At 37.2% G+C, this 21,568-nt stretch overlaps 1 protein-coding gene across 3 annotated transcripts in view; it reads left to right on the forward strand.

The window, feature by feature from the left end:
• l3mbtl3 (L3MBTL histone methyl-lysine binding protein 3) overlaps nt 1-21,568 on the forward strand; it is a 56,744-nt gene that overhangs the window by 9,491 nt on the left and 25,685 nt on the right. For 2 of the 3 annotated variants that reach the window (XM_073855788.1, XM_073855790.1), the window contains exons 4-15: nt 2,713-2,836; nt 3,132-3,216; nt 3,294-3,388; nt 3,511-3,615; nt 5,626-5,761; nt 6,040-6,131; nt 8,496-8,647; nt 11,737-11,813; nt 11,980-12,065; nt 12,182-12,288; nt 17,388-17,506; nt 20,076-20,178. In XM_073855788.1, the coding sequence (XP_073711889.1) occupies nt 2,713-2,836; nt 3,132-3,216; nt 3,294-3,388; nt 3,511-3,615; nt 5,626-5,761; nt 6,040-6,131; nt 8,496-8,647; nt 11,737-11,813; nt 11,980-12,065; nt 12,182-12,288; nt 17,388-17,506; nt 20,076-20,178 (1,281 nt within the window). Of the gene's footprint in view, nt 1-2,712; nt 2,837-3,131; nt 3,217-3,293; nt 3,389-3,510; nt 3,616-5,625; nt 5,762-6,039; nt 6,132-8,495; nt 8,648-11,736; nt 11,814-11,979; nt 12,066-12,181; nt 12,294-17,387; nt 17,507-20,075; nt 20,179-21,568 lie in introns of all 3 variants that reach the window. The other variant, XM_073855789.1, reaches the window with a different exon arrangement.

Genomic DNA, 21,568 nt, shown 5'->3' on the forward strand with positions numbered 1-21,568 from the left:
GCTGAAAAAAAAAGGGTTTAAGGGCTTTGAAATCGGACCCAAGAAACACAAGCAAGGTCCAACCCCAAAGTACACTTACAAATCAAGTTCATATACATTAAGGTTTCTTATGAAAACATTTTAATTATTATTAACATAAAATAAACGTAATACAGCCACACAACAAACTTATGAAAATATTTTAATTGTTATTTACATGAGAATTTTTTAACACAGCCACACAATAAATAAAAACTTTCACCACAATGCTCACCACTATGATTTCCCTTATCTCATGTATTAATATTTTTTATTGTAACAATTTATGATTTGCAAAAATAACTGTTGCATCTGTGTAGATTAGATAAGCAAAGTGTGTGCGTGTTGTGCACGCTATACATTATGGTCAAACATACGCCCTTAAAATAGCAAAATGAACCACGGGCAACGCCCCACTGACTTTAGACTATTTTTTTCTGGTCAGTGGCGCAATTGTTTTTTGAAACTGCAAAATAGCATCAGGGATGGTTTGCACCGGAACATGCCTCCATTTTTGCGCTGAACCGCCCAGGGAGCGCAAGTTCATTCCCTAGTTTGCCGACGGGCGTCTGTGGAGGGGAAAACCCCGCTGTGTGCCGGTTCAAAATACGAATGATACATGCGTCACTGACAAAGTCAATTGCGCTGGGTGCAAGATAGGGCCCATTGTCTTCTTTAGCAATAAAGGCACACCACAGAACTTTTTGGCCACTAGGGGTGTATAGACATGTATTTTTCATGTTTAGCGCCCCTAGAGGCCACAAGCGCCGCAGCACTGTCGCAAAGGAAAAGAAGACAACTCTTTAGATCACAAAGTGTGCCTTCCAGCATGTCATATAATATAATTTCATGGGTTTTATTTTCATCAAACGCCAAACAAATCGCGTAGCTCACGTTATACAAGCCAGTAACGGTGGTCGCTTGGTTAAAGATTATATTAAAAAAAATTGCCCTAAAGGGGAATCAAACCCGGATCGCCGTTTCGTAGGTCCATGACGCTACCACAGGACCAGACAGGACTTATATATGCAAGCAATATAACATTACTTACTAGTACAAAAGTATTAGGGCCAAGTCAGCATCAGTCAGAAACCCCTCCTCCTTTAGTTCACGCCAGCGAGCAAACGCGTGAAAAAAAACGAGTAGAAGCTATACAGACCCCGTCAGGCTATGGTGGACATGTCATTCAACCTATTTTAAGTGGATGTACCATCACAAGGCTCTTGAAAATATATTATGAAGGTTGAAAAACTTCAAAGTGTCACTTTAACTAGCGAAATTATAAAGTTACCAAGGACACTTTTTTCATGAAGTTTTGAGTGTGGAGGTGTTCTTGAGCAAGACACCAAACCCCAGCTGCTCCCGACGAGCTGGATGGCGCCTTGCATGGCTGACACCGCCGTCAGTGTATGAATGAGTGAGTGAATGAATGTGAGGCGACTTGTTAATGCGCTTTGGATGACCATGGGTCTGTTGAAAGCGCTATATAAATGGAGTTCATTACCATTATTAGATGCTAATTTCACTGTATCCACCTGTAGTGTCTCCATTATGGACTATTAAGTACAGGACATTAGCCTGTATTGGCATGATATACTGTAGGGTCATTTCGTTAGCAAAACCTTAGCTAACTTATTACATGAGCTGCCTACGAGTAATGCATGTTAGCAAGACATAAGTTAAATTAATTTGTCTTGTGGCTAAATTCGAGTATTTTGTTCATCGCCACACACCTAAACAACAAGTCATGTCAAAATATGTGCCTGCTGCAGACACGTCTAAAGGGTTTATGATTAAAGAGACGCCAGATTCTCGCTTAATTTTGTGTAATCAGAGTTTAGTGTTAAGTAAGTGTCTTGCGAGTATGTTGTGAACGCGTATGGTTTGCTTTATAATCCACATTTGAACAAAGTTAACCACACAAAAGGTAATGGGTTTGATTCTCAGGGAACACACATACAATATTGATCAAATTTTTACAGTAAAAGACTCTTTGTTATTGGTCATCTTTGGTAAATAACATTTCTCTTGCTGTAAAGCTTGGCGTGTCTGTCTTATATAATAAATGTATTGGTTGTCTGCTGAGTTCATGAGTCCTTGTGTTTTCAGATTATTTATCTTCTCCAGAGATTCATTAAGTTTATACTATACAAACTATACATAATGCATGTTGTGTTTTGAAATAGAAAATTACTTCAGAATCTTTTAAATATGTTTAGAATTGTAATATCCTGTACCATAATTGGCTTTTTTTTTTTTTTTAAACATTTACATTTAGGCATCTAACAGATGCTTTTATCCAAAGCATCTATAAACTCACTATAAAGTGATTTGTCATATAGAGGTAATAATATGTACAAGGAGTGCTTATACCAAATTACTAGTTTTCACAAACCTGAACCCATTTGAAGTTCCAGTCTGGCAAACTAAAGACTCTTAAGTTTGTTTCTGGATAGGAGTAATGGCTTTTTTTCTTGAAACCTTTTTTTAAACAATTTATGGTGATGTGGGCGACATCAGATTGTAGTTTTGACACTTTCAGACCCCAGTGTCTATGAGCAAATACTCATGTTTTCATGATATGCAGACTAATTGTTCATTCCAAACAGTAAGAAAAGTAATCTTTATAGTTCTGTATTTATTTGCACACAGAAATCATGGCTTGTTGAATTTTAATATTGTCTCTTTTGACAGAGAGCTGAAGAAAGAAAGTTCCAGTACAAATGGAGAGATGCTTGGAAGAAAGCGACCTCGCCTTGCAGCATCTGAAGATGTGGACAGCTCAGTGGAAGCTGCTGAGGAAGATGATGAAGACTATGTCAGTTTTCATTCTTCAGCCTTTGTCTTACCATGACAGTTTAACACTTAACAGTGCCTTCAAATAAACTCAACAGTCAAACTTGAATAATTATCAGCATGTGTCTTTCTAAACTACTAAACATTCTAGAAATGTATATTAAAATCTACAGCTAAATTATCATAATTCTGTGCCTGTCAATATTTCTATTTTAGACCAGCATTTTTCGGCGTTTCTGTACTATATCTATTGTGAATGTGCTGTACATCACCTTAAATGAAGCATCTGTCATTTTTTATGTGTGTGTGTGTTACAGGAAAAGAAAGAAAGCAGACGGCCGGCACGTGGAGCGACGAGAGGTCGCAGAAAACGTAGAGGAGACGCAGCTCTGCTCAGATACAGTGAGTCACAATCATATGAACCGATGCTGATCTGGATGAGAGTCACATGACACCTGTCACTGTTTCCCATAATGCAGCGGTTCCGTATGGAGGGAAGAAGAAGGTTTGGTGTTGGGCTTCATATCTGGAGCAGGAGAGAGCCATCGCAGCCCCTTCAAAACTCTTCAGAGAGGTGCAGCACATGTTAACCCACATCTGTTTGTGTTTTAGTTAAGAATTTTATATTGATGTTGTGACAGGAAATAAACCTTTATTTGTTTACATATGTGTGTTGTTTTGTGTGTATGTATGTAGTATCAGGCATTACCTCAGTGTAAGAATGGCTTTAAAGTTGGCATGAGGTTGGAGGGGATCGACCCTGAACATCCGTCCATGTACTGTGTTCTCTCTGTTGCTGAGGTAAGACTTACTTTACTCATATATGATAATATTCTGACATAATGGGTTTTAGATCAAGTAATTGATGTTAAATGGTTGATGTTAAAGCGTACCCTGACAATGAACCCCACAAGCAATTTTGGATAAACCAAGGCAGTGAAAGTCTAATAGACGTGTACCATAGCCCAAAAATAGATGATATGTATAGGTTTAGAACAAATGAAAGCAAACACCTTGAACACCTGTTGACTTTGCTTACATATTGGAATATAATACATCCTTTGGCAAAAATAGCATGTAACCAATTTCAAGGTTATTTAGGGTAGAAGTGGGTTACTCGTAGTAAGGTGTCATTTCAACATCTCAGTTTTTGCTTGATGGGAAGACTTTATATTTGCCTTCTACTACTAAATACATTAATAGAAGCACATTTAAAATTTTCAATACTTTAACCTCTGGAAAAGCACCCCCACTCTGGCCCAAACCATGAAAAGACCTACTTTCACTAAAAGGGTTGTTTTTACTAAACCATTTAGAGTATAAGCATACTATAGTATCATTAAAAAGAAGACACTTTGAGCTTCATTTTCCAGGTTTCAAAATTATTTTAAGATAAAAATTAAAAAAGTTAGAGAGGCTGAAGTACATTGTAATAAAAATGTTTTTGCATAACATCTTTTTTAATACTAAAAATCTTAATGACAAATATGTGTGTGAAACCTAGAAATGCAATGATCCCAAAGCCACAAGTCTAAAGAAGTTATTTTTCACGTTTGAGGTCAATAGGCCCAAAAATTAGGTTCTTGGAAGGGTTTTTGTAAGTGCCAGTCAGCCCCAAAATAAAAGTCTTTTGTTTACATGTATACACGTTCGTTCTTTTTTCTATTATTTGTCCTACTGTTAGCATATAAAATGCCGTTTCCACACCAGAAAAAACGTCACACAGAGATTGTTCGATTCGTTATCTAATTGGCTACACGTTCTGTCTATCAATATTTTCCATTAAATCATTGGAGGAACAAACGAGTCAGATGACGTCACGATATTTGACAGCACTGTTTGGATATTATGTATTATACTCCCGCCTACTTTTTAAAACAAAGTTTGAACGCGGGTTTAAATGCGAGTGTAATCTCATATACAATGTTACGACAAAAATAGTCCGCAGATTGTATATTATATTCTATTACAAGACGTTCATGTGAAATCTGATGTAAACAATGGACAATATATCTATATTTCACGGATTATACGCATTTGTGGCCAAAAATGCTCATTGGATGTATTCTATAAGATGGTTTTCATGAGTTATTCACACATCTTAAACCAACTAGATTTGATTCGCGATCGTTATATCAACACAAAGGTAAGGAGTCCCGTTTATATTTTGCATGTTGTCATCTGGACTTCTGCAACAAAATACTATATTTATGATGCTAGAACATCTGTATCTCAAAACAGAGACCATACACTGATGCTAAACCCGTAGACCTTTTAAACGATGTATAGTAATGTATTATTAATGTTTGTAGACAGTAGGCTATATAGATATTGTTAGCAGCATTAAAAAAACTGACGTCATCCCACCCCCAACTAGTGCGCGTCGAGAGGTTAAAAAAACATTACAACATGTGATACTCATTTTCACCTATGAAATATTACCAGTGTTCAAATTGAGGGGGAGCTGGGGGTTCCTGGACCTCCTATAAGCCATGAGGGACCCCTTATAAAGCACAAAAATATAAATTAGGGGGCTTCCCTGGTTTTTATTAAAATGTAAAATTCTCATGCTGCGCTTAAGCTGAGTGAGTGATTCAAACATCATGCTGTATCAAAACTAAACGAATATCCCATAATATAAAAGTGCAGCAGAATCGGTTAACTTAACACATTTGTCACAATACACATCACACTGCTCAGCCCTAAGAAAGTCTAACCTCACCACAGTATATGAATGTAAGAGCTGTAATATTATATATAACATGAGAATAATGTTTATCCAGCTAACAGTTGATGTGTGAATGTTTACAGGTGTCAGGACATCGAATCAGACTGCACTTTGATAAATATTCAGACTGCTATGACTTCTGGGTAAACTGTAACTCTCCTGACATTCATCCAGTCGGCTGGTGTGAGAAAACCGGACACAAGTTACATCCACCTAAAGGCAAGATATGTTTGTGAGAGAAAACTGCTCATCTTTTGAGTTTATTTTGACATTAGTGGATGGTCACATGCATTTCATCATGAGACGAGATGAGATTCAGTAATATTGATGCGGAAACATGAAGCTCAAAATTGCTTAAAAAAACAGCATTATTTTTGTTGTTATTGTTTTATTTCAATTTTTTTTCTTTTATTATTTTGTTTAGTGTAACACCTACAGTAAACATGTATTTGCTCTGAGATGTGTTGTTGTTTCTCACGTGTGTTTGTGTGTTGTAGGGATGAATGAGGAGGAGTTTAGCTGGTCATCTTACATTAAACTAAATAAAATACAGACATCATCCAAAGCTCTCTTTCAGAACCAGAACATGGTGAGTTCAGTACATCAGTCCGGCTGTAGACACATCTCATTTCCTCCAGATGGTACTATAGCACCTCAATGTGATGATAGTTAAAGGGATAGTCCAAAATGAAAACTTTGTCATCATTTTCTCATCTTCATGTTGTTGTAATTTCTTTTTTTCTGAAAAACAACAAATACGATGGAATTCAGTGGGTATCGTCAGCTGTGTGCTCACCATCATTTTTTCAAAATATCTTCATCATTTATCACAATACTTCCATAATATTTGTCAATGGTTACAATCAGCTTTGTGTCAAAATATCTTGATGATGACAAAATGATGACAGAATTTTCATTTTTGGGTGAACTATCACTTTAAGACTAAAGCAGTCCTGTGATGTACAGTATTGATATGTAAAGAGCAGAACATTCGGTGGTCAACACTGTGGGGCGGGGCTACAGCAGCTACAGGATTTGATTGGATAATTAGGCTAATGATATTAGTTGCTATTATTGTTTAGTATTATTTTTAGGGGTTTAAATCGGACAGTTCATTACGATCCGATACAATATCAACTTTTTCCGCCAGCGATACGATTTTTCCGATACATCAAAACACTTCTTCGCTGCGATTACGATTCAATTCGATTAATGAATCTTTTTTTTACGTGTTTAGTTAAGCAGGTAAATTTTTACTTACAAATGCAACCAAAATATATAACATGAACATTTAATGAAACTCTTTGAAAATGGCACAATCTATGTCCCAATTGTAACATTTACAACAACAAACTAACAAAAAAACACCTTTTCTAAATAAAGAAAAATAAGTAATGAGGCAAAAATGTCACTTAAAATCAAGCTTACGATGGCAACAGTCAAATGTCTTTCAGTATTTTGTGCCAAAATGTGCAATATCTGAGGTAGTTTTAGAAACGTCAGATCTAGCAGTCAAACAAGTGCTGCAGAGGTCTCTTTAAAAAATCAAATGATAAACATGTTCAGGAGAGAGGACACTGCGTTTTGAAGACACGCCTGTCTTCTGTCTCTTTCGCTGTGTTTTGGCTACTACAACCGCTTTGTTTCTGCATCGCATTATGCACGCTTTGGCAAAAATGCGTAGATGGACGCTACGTCAAGTAATGAGGACGCAAAAAGTGTCACAATAAAGGTACCTCAAAGCGATCGATGGCATCGATGCATTGAATCGTTAAAAATAAAATCGATGTATCGATCCATATCGATGTATTGTTACAACCCTAATTATTTTCATCTCTACCCATGTAGTTTTGGGTGCAACAAAATAATAACTTCTGAATTAAAGGTGCATTGTGTAACTTTTAGAAAAATCTCTTGACAGAAATGGAATCTACATAACTATATTATCAGTGGTGTATAAAGACCTTACAAAATGAACTGTATTGTTTTTATTACCTTAAAATGAGCCGTTTTTATCTAAATGCACATTATCTACATTTTATCTACGTGGGTCCCCTTACATGGAAGTCTCCATCTTGTTTCTACAGTAGCCCTAAACGAACAAACTTCTCTATAGATTGCGTTTCACAACGTTGTCTTTTGCAAAGACGTGTTTGTCTTGTGGCGGCTCCTGTAGCTTCTTAATGCATTTCGAAAAGGAGGTTGAGCTGTGGACTGAGCCTTTGGTTGCAGTTCACAATCTCACCACTAGTTGCTGCTAAAAATCTACACAGTGGACCTTTAAGAGTGATGTAATGCCAGTCCCTCCAGAAAAACGTGATTATGCGATCACATGATTCGACGCATAATCAGCCAAAGTCCGCATATTTATGCAGGGGCCACATTTTTTCAAATACGCCACACTTTCGCAGCATAAATAGCAGATTTACGTGCGCAAAATATGCAGGGCTTACATGATTTCATAATCCCCGCATTTTCGTAGCAAAAATCACATATATCTTAGCAGAAAGTTGAAAATGTTGCATTTAATTCACACAAGTGCAGCCATGTCCACTGTTGCCATGAGAACGTTATGAAGTGACGTGATTATGTGACATGAACATCATTGAAAAGCTGCAAACAGTTTTTGCAAGTTCCAGCAGTTTTTGCAAGTTCCTGTAATTTCATTGCATTAAATTGCGTAAATATTCTGAATGTTCCATCGCATTTTTTAAGAAAACATGCCGCAAGATCAAGGATTTTTCTCGCAACAATCACAAAAAAACTCCAGACTGTAATGCAGTCAGACCAGAGTCATTCAACAGGAATATAAGTCATATAGTTTGATTATTAATATTCGAACCCATGATCTTTTGCACTGCGAACTGAGCTGTGTACAGAGCTACTGGTGAAAGCTGTGAATATTTATAAGTGAATATGAATGAATGATATATTTACTTGTGTTATTATGCAGACAGTGACGCCGTCTGGATTTAGAGTTGGTATGAAGCTGGAAGCCGTCGATAAGAAGAATCCTTCATTCATCTGTGTTGCCACGGTTACTGACATGGTGGATAACCGATTCCTGGTACACTTTGACAACTGGGATGAATCTTACGACTACTGGTAAATTCACAGTTATATTTGTATTCTTGGTGTTTATTGAAACCTGCAGTTAAAACATCATTTGCAACTCTCTGCACTTCACGATTAGGCAAGTTTACAGAATAAATTTGGGTAGATAAAAAATGTAGAATAAATACATACAGAAATTAAAACTGCCTAAGAGAAACAGCTGCACAATTATCATTTTCATGTTTAGCGCCACGTTGTTTAAATAGCAAATGCATTTGCGCCCATGTTTGCGCCCATGGGCGTTGATCTAAAAACGAGGTGTGTTCAGGCGCATTGTTGGCGTGTTGCTATTTTGAGGCAACTAAAATAGACTACGCCATTGACCAACAAATACCTGGTCTAAAGTCTAAAGTCAATGGCGCAATATGTTTTTTGTTATTTAAAGAGCGTGTTAGAAATATGCGCTATATAAACGGGACGCAATGCAGGTTTGCTTATCACATATGAATGCACAGCAGCACAAAAACTCTTTTTAAATATAAAAAGATTAAAGGATTCAAATGTAAAAGATTATAATTGAGTCTCTTGGACATAAATGAGGACTAATTATGAGACGTTAGAAGGCACAAAGAGCTGCTTCACCTGCAGCCTGGTAAGTAAATAAATGCTTTGCTTTAAACAAATGCATCTATTTTTAAATGTTTTTTTTTAAATGCTACCCCACAGATTTATTGTATATGATAACTCTGTACATGTGGATATGGTGAGATGAGAACGATTTTAAGTAATTCTTTTTAAAAATCCCATATGACGCTGTCCAAGTGCTGAAACGCTGCTTTCCGCACGTTAGTAAATTCTTTATCTCTTGTTTGTTACAAATAAAGTATTTTTACAGTACAAACCTTTTCTTGCATATTTGCAAATTATTTTATGAGATTACAATGATTATGTAGGATATCAATACATTTACAGCATTTAAAAGCCTGCTGTTTTAACTTCTATGACTGAAAGAAAACGGCTTTTAAAAGTTTTAATCCAAAAAATTAAAATTTTCAATAAAAATGAAAACAACTCAATTTTTTTTACATTATTCTTAAACTGGGGGTTTTCTTCCTCCGCTTAGTTTTTCAGTTTACAAAGTCTGTCATCTAAATAGGGATTAGACATAGCGCCAGCGCAACTGGCTTTTAAAGGGGATGAGAGATAAGACTATCATTGTTTTAATACACGTTACGCCCAAAACACACCCATTATTCATTACTAGAATGGGTACAACCCTTTTCGAGCACAAACCATTTTTCCCGTCGATAAATTAGCAAAAGTGGCATCGGACATGCCCATTTAGACCGTGCGCCGTTAGACAATGTGCTTAGATCATTAAAATAGGGCCCAAAGTATCTACAGTATCAGTCTTATACAAAGAAAGTCATGGAGAAACAAATGTAAGTGTTTCCTAGGAATGACCCAGTTTCCAAAATGTTCTCATCCTACATTGAGTGCTGTGTGTGTGTGTGTGTGTGTGTGTGTGTGTGTGTGTGTGTGTGTGTGTGTGTGTGTGTGTGTGTGTGTGCGTGCGTGCGTGCGTGCGTGCGTGCGTGCGTGCGTGCGTGCGTGCGTGTTTGTGTGTGCACATGCGTCATGAATAAATCAATAAGAGTCAAGTACAGTACACAGTAAAAACACTCTCTCATCTGTGATGATCAAAAACACAAGTGACGGATCATCTGAGGTAAAGATCTCCATCCATCCATTAGAGTATTTCCTCCACATCTTTATCATCACTGTATAGCTTAGTGGCAGAGCATTGAGTAAAGCAAAAGGTCATGCGTTTGATCTCAGGGAATACACGTACTGATAAAAAATGTCTAACAAATAATGCGTTGCAAGTCGAAAGCGTAAATGCTGCCAAATGTAAAAAAAAAACAACAAACAACACATACCACTCTCTTTTCTACAGCTGTGCTCATAAGTTTACATACCCTGGCAGAATTAATGATATATTGGCAATTTTTTAGAGAATATGAATGATAACACAAAAACTTTACTTTCACTTGCGGTTAGTGTTTGGCTGAAGCCATTTATTATCAATCAACTGTGTTTTTACTCTTTTGAAACTATAATGACAATAGACAAACTACCCAAATGACCCTGATCAAAAGTTTACATATCCCAGTTCTTAATAGCGTGTTTTGTCCCCTTTAACATCAATTACAGCTTAAAGTCTTTTGTGGTAGTTGTGGATGAGGCTCTTTATCTTCTCAGATGGTAAAGCTGCCCATTCTTATTGGCAAAAAGCCTCCAGTTCTTGTAAATTCCTGGCCTATCTTGTTGTATCTTCTGGCCACTCAACCATGCAGTCCATTTTTCTTCAAGTGCCTCCTTATTGTGCATCTTGAAACAGCCACAAGTTTTCAGATTAACATGTATGCCCTAAGGGAATACTTCAGAGTTTTATAACTTGGGTAAGAGCGCCACTTGTTGGATTATAGCGGAAATCTGGATTGCTGGAAAAACTTGTCAGGGAAGCGTTTTCTCTTAATTGACGAGTTAACTTGTCAATGGCGGGGAAAGAGTTAATTACAGTTTGAACACTGCTGATTGGCATTCTTAATTCTTTGGATATTTTTATATATCCTTTTCCTTGTTTTATACAGTTCAACTATATTTTCCTTTAGCAATTTTTTTGCTTTTCCCATGACTAGGGCCCTATAAAATCCATTAATTTTTTTCCCAAATTCCGTTTTATTAATTCTTAAATTCTGTGTTTTTCATTTTATTATTCTCAAATTCCACGTTTTCCATTTGAATTTTTCTGGATTCTGATTTTAATGGTTAAATTAAATTTCCGTAATAAAAAATCATATCCTATCAACTGTATTTGAGGATATTGAACCTGGAAAGTCCTTGAAAGGTTCTTGAATTTGAAGTTAACCAAGGTGTGGGAACCCTTATTACAGCTAGTTTAATTCACATGTCATGAGCGATATCATTTAGGTAATTATCATCTGTTAGGTGTTCTGTGTAAATAAATATACAGTAAAATATAACAATACATCATAGATGCAGTGCTTTGGGCTGTCACAGAGATTTGAACACCAACTGTAATTAAAATGCATTGTGTCTGTTTGTCTTTTGTGCAGGTGTGATGCAACCAGTCCATACATTCATCCGATTGGATGGTGTCAGGAGAACGGCAGGACCCTTACAACCCCTCCAGGTGATACATCATTACCTTACAATCTAATAGTACATGTTGAAATAACACAAGACAAGTGTTCTAGTCCAGCAGAGATACTGATATATCTTGTGTAGTTTAGGTCAGACTTTCTGTGTTAAAGCCGCTCTGTCAGAAGAGTTCAGCTCATCTAATCTTTGTGCTGTAGGATATCCTGATGTGAAGAGCTTCTCCTGGGAGAGATATTTGGCAGAGACGAGCTCATTACCGGCTCCTGCGCGCGCTTTTAAAGTGGTGAGTGTTACCATAGCTCAGGATCTTACATGATTTCTCTTCTGAGAGAACCATGACACTACGATGTGTATGTGGTGATGACAATGTTAAAACATGTCTTTTTTCACACTTTACAGAGACCTCCTCATAGTTTTCAGTTGAATATGAAGTTGGAGGTGGTCGATCGACGGAATTCTGCTTTGATCCGGGTGGCCACGGTGGTCGACACGGATGACCATCGACTTCTGGTGAGAATCAAATATCTGCCAGCGTTTTACACGTTTAGAGATAAAAGCATGGAAACCTGCTGCTTACATTCACACCAGGAATATTCGAAAAAGCATTATAAGAGAACTGTGCTGAAGGCATGTCCATTTACAACCGTAGGATTTGCCCTATATATAATAAAATGGTCTATTATTATCTTAATTGAAAGGGTCATGAATAATAATGTTGAGCTCTGCTCTGATTGGCTGTTTCTCAGAGCAGCTCATTTCAGTAGCTCTGTGTTTGTGTAAACAGATCTTATGTTTGAGCCTGTATCAGATGAAAATACAGATTTTGAGGAATAATCAATTGTTTGGAGATTGCTAATGTACGTTTCTGAGTGTAAGTTTATGTTTTTTAAGTATGGAGCTGCAAAACGTAACTGTAACGTCAATAGTAGAACTTAAGTCTGAACGCTAGCATATAGCATTAACTAGCATATAGTGCTAAGTCAGTAGTCACAACTTTGTTTTTAGCATTGTAACAACATTGTACTTATTGTAATGTGTAATATAATATAATGTTGGGGACGTACATCTCAACTGTGATTGGTCTGTTTTCCTGCAGTCTTTTGCGTGCATAAGGTTTACATAAGAAGGAGAAAACAATCGTGTTTGAGGCTCACGATATATCATTACCATGTACAGAACTCTTATTATTCATCTACACTCACCTAAAGGATTATTAGGAACACCATACTAATATTGTGTTTGACCCCCTTTTGCCTTCAGAACTGCCATAATTCTACATGGCATTGATTCAACAAGGTGCTGAACGCATTCTTTAGAAATGTTGGCCCATATTAATAGGATATCATCTTGCAGTTGATGGAGATTTGTGGGATGCACATTCAGGGCACGAAGCTCCTGTTCCACCACATCCCAAAGATGCTCTATTGGGTTGAGATCTGGTGACTGTGGGGGCCATTTTAGTACAGTGAACTCATTGTCATGTGACATGGTGCATTACCTTGCTGGAAGTAGCCATCAGAGGATGGGTACATGGTGGTCATAAAGGGATGGACATGGTCAGAAACAATGCTCGGGTAGGCCGTTGCACTTAAACGATGCCCAATTGACACTAAGGGGCCTAAAGTGTGCCAAGAAAACATCCCCACACCATTACACCACCAGCACCAGCCTGCACAGTAGTAACAAGGCATGATGGATCCATGTTCTCATTCTGTTTACGCCAAATTTTGACTCTACCATCTGAATGTCTCAACAGAAATCGAGACTCATCAGACCAGGCAACATTTTTCCAGTCTTCAACTGTCCATTTTTGGTGAGCTCGTGCAAATTGTAGCCTTTTTTTCTATTTGTAGTGGAGATGAGTGGTACCCGGTGGGGTCTTCTGCTGTTGTAGCCCATCCGCCTCAAGGTTGTGCGTGTTGTGGCTTCACAAATGCTTTGCTGCATACCTCAGTTATAACAAATGGTTATTTCAGTCAAAGTTGCTTTTCTATCAGCTTGAATCAGTCGGCCCATTCTCCTCTGACCTCTAGCATCAACCAGGCATTTTCGCCCACAGGACTGCCGCATACCGGATGTTTTCCCTTTTCACACCATTCTTTGTAAACCCTAAAAATGATTGTGCGTGAAAATCCCAGTAACTGAGCAGATTGTGTCTGCCACCAACAACCATGCCACGCTCAAAATTGCTTAAATCACCTTTCTTTCCCATTCTGACATTCAGTTTGCAGTTCAGGAGATTGTCTTGACGAGGACCACACCCCTAAATGCATTGAAGCAACTGCCATGTGATTGGTTGATTAGATAATTGCATTGATGAGGAATTGAACAGGTATTCCTAATAATCCTTTAGGTGAGTGTATGTCTAGATAAATACAGTTTTACATTCTACAGCACCTTTAATAAATATAATATTAGTGATCTTATACAGCAGTTGTGAGGTAGATAGAGACCATCCATGTGTCCTAATACTCAAATGATCATCCTCTTCAGTTTCACATTTTAGTATTTATGTTGATCTGTGAAGATCAAGCATCACTTCAACTTTGTCTGAACATTTTTGTTTAAGACTCTTCTGATGGAAAGTGTTTCTCTTCTAAACATGATGCTTAACCTATCCTTGCTCTCTGCCCGACAGCTCTCTGACAAAATCCTGCCGCTTGTTCACATAAATGCCTCAGGAGTTTGTAATGCAGATCATGTTTGAGACTGTAAATATACAGCACACTGTTACCTCCAGGTCAACTTATTAAACACGCCGAGATGTTTCGAGATGGAGGATTTGAGGTTTTTTTAGGGTGGTCTTAATAATAAATTGATTAATAAATACAATCATTTCACAGAGAGGGCTCATATATAAACGTGTGTACCCTGATTATGTTAAACTAGCTAATCAGATTGCATTGTGCTGTTTTAATCTGATGGACTGTGAGCTTGTCTTGTACAGTGTGATTTGTTTAGACGTAACTGCAGGTGTTGGTCTATAGGGGGCAGCAGTTTTCATGTCTGACACATAACAGATGACATCGTCTCACACTTAACTACCGATCTCGCTCTGTTGTTCTCTTCTCTCAATGCTTCTTCTCGTGGGTTCACAGGAATACATTTCTTGCTACTTATATCACTTACACTTGAAGAGAGACACCCAGCTGAGGTTTTGCTGTGTTTTTTCATTTCTCAACCTTTTGAATTTGGCGTCTCTTCAACTCTCGATGCGTCATGAGATAGAAAAGTCTCAGATGTATAGTGAGAAATCTCAGCAGACTCAGTGTAGACTATGCAAGTATTTATCACATACTGTTATTTAGCGTACTGAGGTTTTCAACACAAGGTTTTTGCCAGGCATGGGGAGTAAAGGATCCGATGTAGTTGTTGTTATATAAAATTGGTAACTGTAATCTGTTACAGTTATGAAAAACAGGAAATTGAGAACACTATCAGGATTACAGTTGTTTTAGTTAATGTCAAATTACTCTTTTGGGGTGACGTGACATTTTTTGGGCTTAAAGGAACAGTATGTAAGAAATGTATATCAATTAATCATAAAATGGCCCTGATATGTCACTAGACATTAAGAAATGATTTTCATTTCAAATACTTATAACACTGACAACAGTTGTCTGGCCAGGATATTGTCATTTAAAAAGTGGAGTTGCAGCCCTCAACTGATGTTTATGTTATCATGTTGTGTATTGGCCACCAGTTGTGTGATTGCAGTACCAGTTTTAGCCACAAGTTTTGTGATTGCAAAACCAGTTTTGGCCACAATCCTACATACTGTTCCTTTAAATCATGTAGTGCAATGTTTATCATAACAACCAATCACTTGAATCTAATGACCAATCAGAGGAGTCATTGATGCAGAAGAGTTTTTTTTAAATGCTTACAGTTTTTTTAACTTGAACTAGATTATTAATTGTTAGCATCTAAAACAGATTCTGGAAGGGCACTTTATGAGGAAATAAAATGAGTTGTAAAAATGACCATTGGTAATATGAGATGTTGGTTTGTTTCTGACCATCTGTAAAACAACGCATCTCCATAGACTTTCATTGTAAAAAAACTTAAAGGAAAACACCACCGTTTTTCAATATTTTACTATGTTCTTACCTAAACTTAGACAAATTAATACATACCTATCTTTTTCAATGCGTGCACTTAATTTTTGTACAGCGCGTTGTGAATGTGTTAGCATTTAGCCTAGCACCATTCATTCCTTAGGATCCAAACAGGGATGCATTTAGAAGCCACACTTCCATGTTTTCCCTATTTAAAGACTGTTACATGAGTAGTTACACAAGTAAGTATGGTGAAATTTGTTAGTTTAGTGCAAGGTTTTAATATAAATTAAGATAAGGTTACGAAAAGATTTATACTGTTAAAATAATGTTTAAAAAAGACAGAAAGCATTGTTTATATTTGTACGTATTATTATATGTTAAATAATAGAAAAACAGTATATTTACAGAAATATTGTGTTTTTGTTATGTTAAAATAGCTCTGTGGCCCTCCAACGAGATGTCAATCTCAGAAATGGCCCCAAACCAGTTTGAGTTTTGGCTTCACTTTTCTTTTAAATGTGTGTGTCAGGCTGACATGACGAGCAATAACTCTCTGTTCTGTGTAACCCAGCTGGATGTCCTTGACAGGAACGGGTCGGTGCGCTGAAAAAATCTATTTCTTTAAACGTACCTTATTCTGAAAATGAAAGGAGATGGAGAGAGTGAGAGGAGTAATGCAAATGTAAGATTTCAGACTGTCACAGCTGGTCTGAAGTCAGCCTGACCTCAGTGTCTACAATAATGACCAACGGCTGCGCTGTCAAGATCACAAAAATAACTTCGGTCTCTGTTCCTGCTGTCGTTCCAGCCCGTTGCTCTTTTATTCTCCGCTTTGAAAGTTTTTACACAATATGACCAAACCATCACGCCAGCATTCTGCACGCTGCCAGCGTTCCCATCTGAAAGTCTTTGGAGATTTTGAGTTGCAATATGAAGATAATCCTCTCAAGGGATCTGGAAAATTGACGAGCCAAGCTGTTCCTACTTTCATCTATAATGCCTCAGGATGTTTCGTACCTTCTATAGATCAAGAATCTTTATTCATAAGCAGCGTGTTATGAGTTTAATACACTTCACTGTAGACCTTCACCATGAACCCACGAGAAGATCCGCCTGCAGGGTCTCAGTCTGGATATTAGCTTCATGTGAGAAGATCAAGATCATCTTTATTCAGAAACAAAATACACCCTTAAATATAACTTTTTTTTTTAAATCAAGCATAAATCTTGACATATATTTAATATTTAAAGATGCCGTAGACTGTAAAACTGTATTTATCTAGACATAGAAGAATAATAAGAGTTCTGTACATGTTAATGACATATTGTGAGCCTCAAACACGATTATTTCCCAAATTCGTAATAATGATTTATAACTTCAGCTTTCGAGTAAATTTCTTGTTTTGACTATTCATGTTATTTGCATTTTTTTATGTTTCAAACATATATGGCGATGGAGAGGCAAAAGCTCATTGTTTGTTTTGATTGTTTTATTGTTTTGCATGTTTTAGAATGTGTGACCTGACCCTGTCGGTTTTGTCTTTCTCTGATTCATTTCGATGGCTGGACAAATGATTATGATTACTGGATAGATGCAGACAGTCCAGACATTCATCCTGCAGGCTGGTGTGCTAAAACTGGTCATCCACTTCAACCTCCTGTGTGTAAGTATCATCATAATCTAACAGAGAAGACCCTGATCCATCATTAGCCCTCCTCCAAAACCTCCTGACTCTTCTTCAACCAAAATAAATCTTGTTTTAAGAATAATGAAAAACACTAAACAGATAATGATGTTCTTTCAAAACAAAAAGAAAAATGTTATCTCAAGCCCATACGTTCTCAGATAATGGCCAATCTAACAGCATGCTTATCAGCCAGCATATTTGTAAATAGACATCTAAGAGCTTTAAATGAGAGCCATTTTCCTCGAGTCATTTAGTGTAAAAATGAAACTGCCAGAGGTTTTATTAGAGCGAGAAATGGGAGAGCGTGGGAAAGGTCTAGCAGACCTCTGTAACCCTCTAATGTCAATACTGTATCTTCTGTTAGCCCTGGAGCATGCTGGGAAAATACTGGTGAACAATGAGCTTTTCTGCAGTTGCTCTTAGGAATGATCTTCCTTCCCTCATTCCCTTTCTCTCTGTGTCCATGGAAACGGATTGGTACAGAGTTTAGAAATCAGCACTAGCATCAGGATGTGAGCGTTTTACTGAGAGAGAGAGAGAGAGAGAAAGAGAGACTGAAGCCCTCTTCATGCACAGATTACGGAAAATACACAGAAAATGCATCCGGGATTTGTCCGGGATCGTTTGATATTTGGTTCATTCACACTGCCAATGATTTTCCAGAATCTGTGCATGCATTCACAAAAAAGACACGTGACGTATTTAAAGTCCTGCACTTGGTAGGTTTTTTCCACAGCGTTTGAAGTTTGCTAATTATCCATGATTTCTGTTTCGAGAAGTTTGCATACATTTTTTGTTGTGAATGTTGATTTGTGTTTTAATCCCTGTGTCAAAGATCTGATCCATAACTTCTTGTTGCGATGACACACGCGTCCTCACTATGGTACGCCGTTTATGGCATTGTTTCTGCCTCTTGTTCACACAGAATGTGTTTTGTAAATGTTACGGCAATGTTACCAGGTCCTCTTTACAGGAAATGTTTGTGTTCACACTGACAATTTTACAAACAATTTCTTGGGTAGGAGAGAGAGAGAGAAAGACAGAGAGAGATGTAATTTTTTTCTTTTACCTATAGTTTGTATAGTTGATGAAAGTGTCAACACACAACCTGGTCATCCATCTGTTAACAATGACACATGATACATTCACTGTAATTTGCTGTAATTATGCAGCTGGTTGTCAGTAACTTACTGTAGAAGATAAAGACTGAAAATGTTTCATGTTCATTTAACTTTGAACAACCTGTTGCCAGTAAATAACATAAATTTAACATAAGAGAAATTGTGTCAGATTTTTAAAAATATGTAATTTTGCTTTTCAAGAAAATTTGTCTTGTTTTAAAGAAATTTACAGCCGTACCAGTTGACGGCTTTTGTGGGAATGTAGATATCGGAAACATGACATTTGAGGTCAACAACATAAAATAGATGTTTTCATTTCTGTTGTATTAGTAATTGTTAATAGTCCTATTTATTTTAATATCCATAAACTGTAAATATGGCTAGTTGCATTGTATTATTTGCATTTATTACACGGCTCGTTGGAATGCTTGATTCTGATTGGCCAATCGTGATATTCTAAGGTCTGTTGTTCCCAGATAACAACCGCTCCAAACTAATAACAAACAGTAACCCGGATGCTGCAATTCATTTTGACAGGTACAGTTTAATATTACAGAAAAATAAAATATAAATATTTATTTTAATAACCTATATGCAATTATATTTACAAATAATTAAACCAAATTGCGTTTTTTGTGAAACTTGAACGTCTTATCTTAAAACCAAAAGTTAACTGGATTCCCTCACGGAAAGTCTGTATTCATTAAAAATTAGCAAATTAAATATTTCAAATCAATATTTAATGTTCCTTACCTTACTTATGAGGTAAATTGTTGTTGAATAAGTGGGATAATGTACAGGCACCAAGTTGTTATCGCGAAATAATCCCCTTCAGTGCAATTCAAGACCCTGCCTATACATTATCCCTTACTTATCATTGTTTTTATCTGCTGTTCATGACTCATCAATTTTTCAGCATAGATGTTTTACACAAATATGACACAGTTTGACAGTCATTCACAGTTACCTCAGTGATGTAGTTTTGGGTAAAACTTTAGGGAGTCTGTGGACTCTCATTATGTGTACCCAGCAAGCAATTTTGCTTTTAAAGGACATCTAATATCTGCCCAAACACAGGGCAGACTTCTAGGCTAAGACAAGAAAACATTTGGTCTGTCAGTGAAAATTTACTAAGATGTCTAACCATAGCCCAAACATAAATGAAATAAAATAAATCATTAAATGAGAGCAAACACCTTGTCATCACTGTTGACTTTGCATACATGATGGAATATCAGACATCTAACAAGTTATTTTGGCTAAACCACACGTAACCAAAATTCAAGTTTATTTTGGAAAGAAGTTGGTTACTCATAGCCGGACTATATCAGGTCTATAGTTAACATAGACGTTAACATGACCGCAGTTGTTTTCTAGGATACTGTGAGGTTTCAGGTTGACAGTGTGTTTGTGTTTCTTCATAGCTTCTCAGGACATGTTTGAGGTGTCTGAACAGGGTGGTTGTCCAACCCCAGGCTGTCGAGGTGTTGGACACATCAAAGGAGCTCGATACTCTGGACACCACAGGTAAGAGTGTATAGCCCTCCTTTTCACACAGAGATTACGGAAAATAAACGGAAAATGTCCAGGATTTGTTTGGAATCGTTTGATTTTTGGTTTATTCACATTGCCAATGATTTTCTGAATTCTGTGCGTGCATTCACACATGCCGTAAAGATCCCATAAAGACATGTGACGTATTTTGTAAGTTTGCTAATTATTTGTTCTCTCAAGAAATGTACATGAATTTTACTGTCAACTTGTTTATGCAGATTGTATTTTATAAGCTTGATCATGGTTTCTGTTTAAAGTGATTTAAGACTTTTTATAACAAATGTCGAGTAGCCTACATTAAAATGATGCGTGAACCTCTCAGCTGGCGGGTTTCCTTTGATTTCGTGTGCATTCAGGTATGCGCTGAATTTCTCTTCGCTCTTGCCCTGAGAGTGTGCACACAATTTATATCTATTCAATCACTTCCATGCAATTGTTTTATCTTTCCCGAACTGTGTATGCGCTCAGACTGCGTCCTCTTGTGCATTTGCAAACCCATCAGCTCTCGCGTGCTCTCTGGAAGGTGGCGCTTTGGTCCGCAACTGAACAAAAACAGTCTCTGTGCATTGCGCTGGGTGCAGAGTGCTTATGGGAGTTGTAGTTTCCCAGTGTCGCATTGCGCATTGTTTATCATTTCGCATAACTTTTAAGAAAACTACAATTAAAAAATTATATTCAATCTGCCAAAGTGGCTAGTGGGATTGGCTGTCTTACCCGCCACAGCCGAAATCTACCCGCATTTGGCGGGTTGACGGGTGTTAATGTCAAGCCCTGTGTACAGTAATTATAAATGATCAATTATAAATTAAATTCACAAAAAGCAAGATGTATTCCCTTTGTCTGAGGGTTTGCATTAATGGAAAACGTTTTGCAAATGGAGATAGAAGTCAAAATAGTTTTGGAGGTAATAGACAGCAGCTTCTATATGTCACGAGTCAAAAAAACCCATCTAGAGGGCAAGATATCCATCATAATAAACTGAATTCATCTTCTCAGTTTGTGTTTATCTGTTGGAGGTGTGATGGGATCTTCCGAAAGGTCGAGATATAACCAGCTGTATTTGATTAAAGATTTTAGTGAGTGTTGTGAGGAGCATCAGTAAACCATCTCTTAATGTCACATATGAGCGTGTTTGCTTTAAATACTGAATTATTATCAGAAGACGGCTTGAGCGTGGGCTGATCAGACACATGCAGGATGAAGTAGAAGAGACGTCTCTTTCTCTTGTTTGGTTGCTGTGGTTAAAGCTTTGGATGTACCAATACCACTTTTTTCATTTCCGATACCAGAATTCTGAGTATCCGACGATACCTGCCGATCCGATACTGTGTTTTTCTCAAACTATTTCAAATTGCACAAACAC

The sequence above is a fragment of the Misgurnus anguillicaudatus genome, chromosome 18 (assembly GCF_027580225.2).
Source record: "Misgurnus anguillicaudatus chromosome 18, ASM2758022v2, whole genome shotgun sequence".
NCBI classification, from domain to species: Eukaryota; Metazoa; Chordata; class Actinopteri; order Cypriniformes; family Cobitidae; genus Misgurnus; species Misgurnus anguillicaudatus.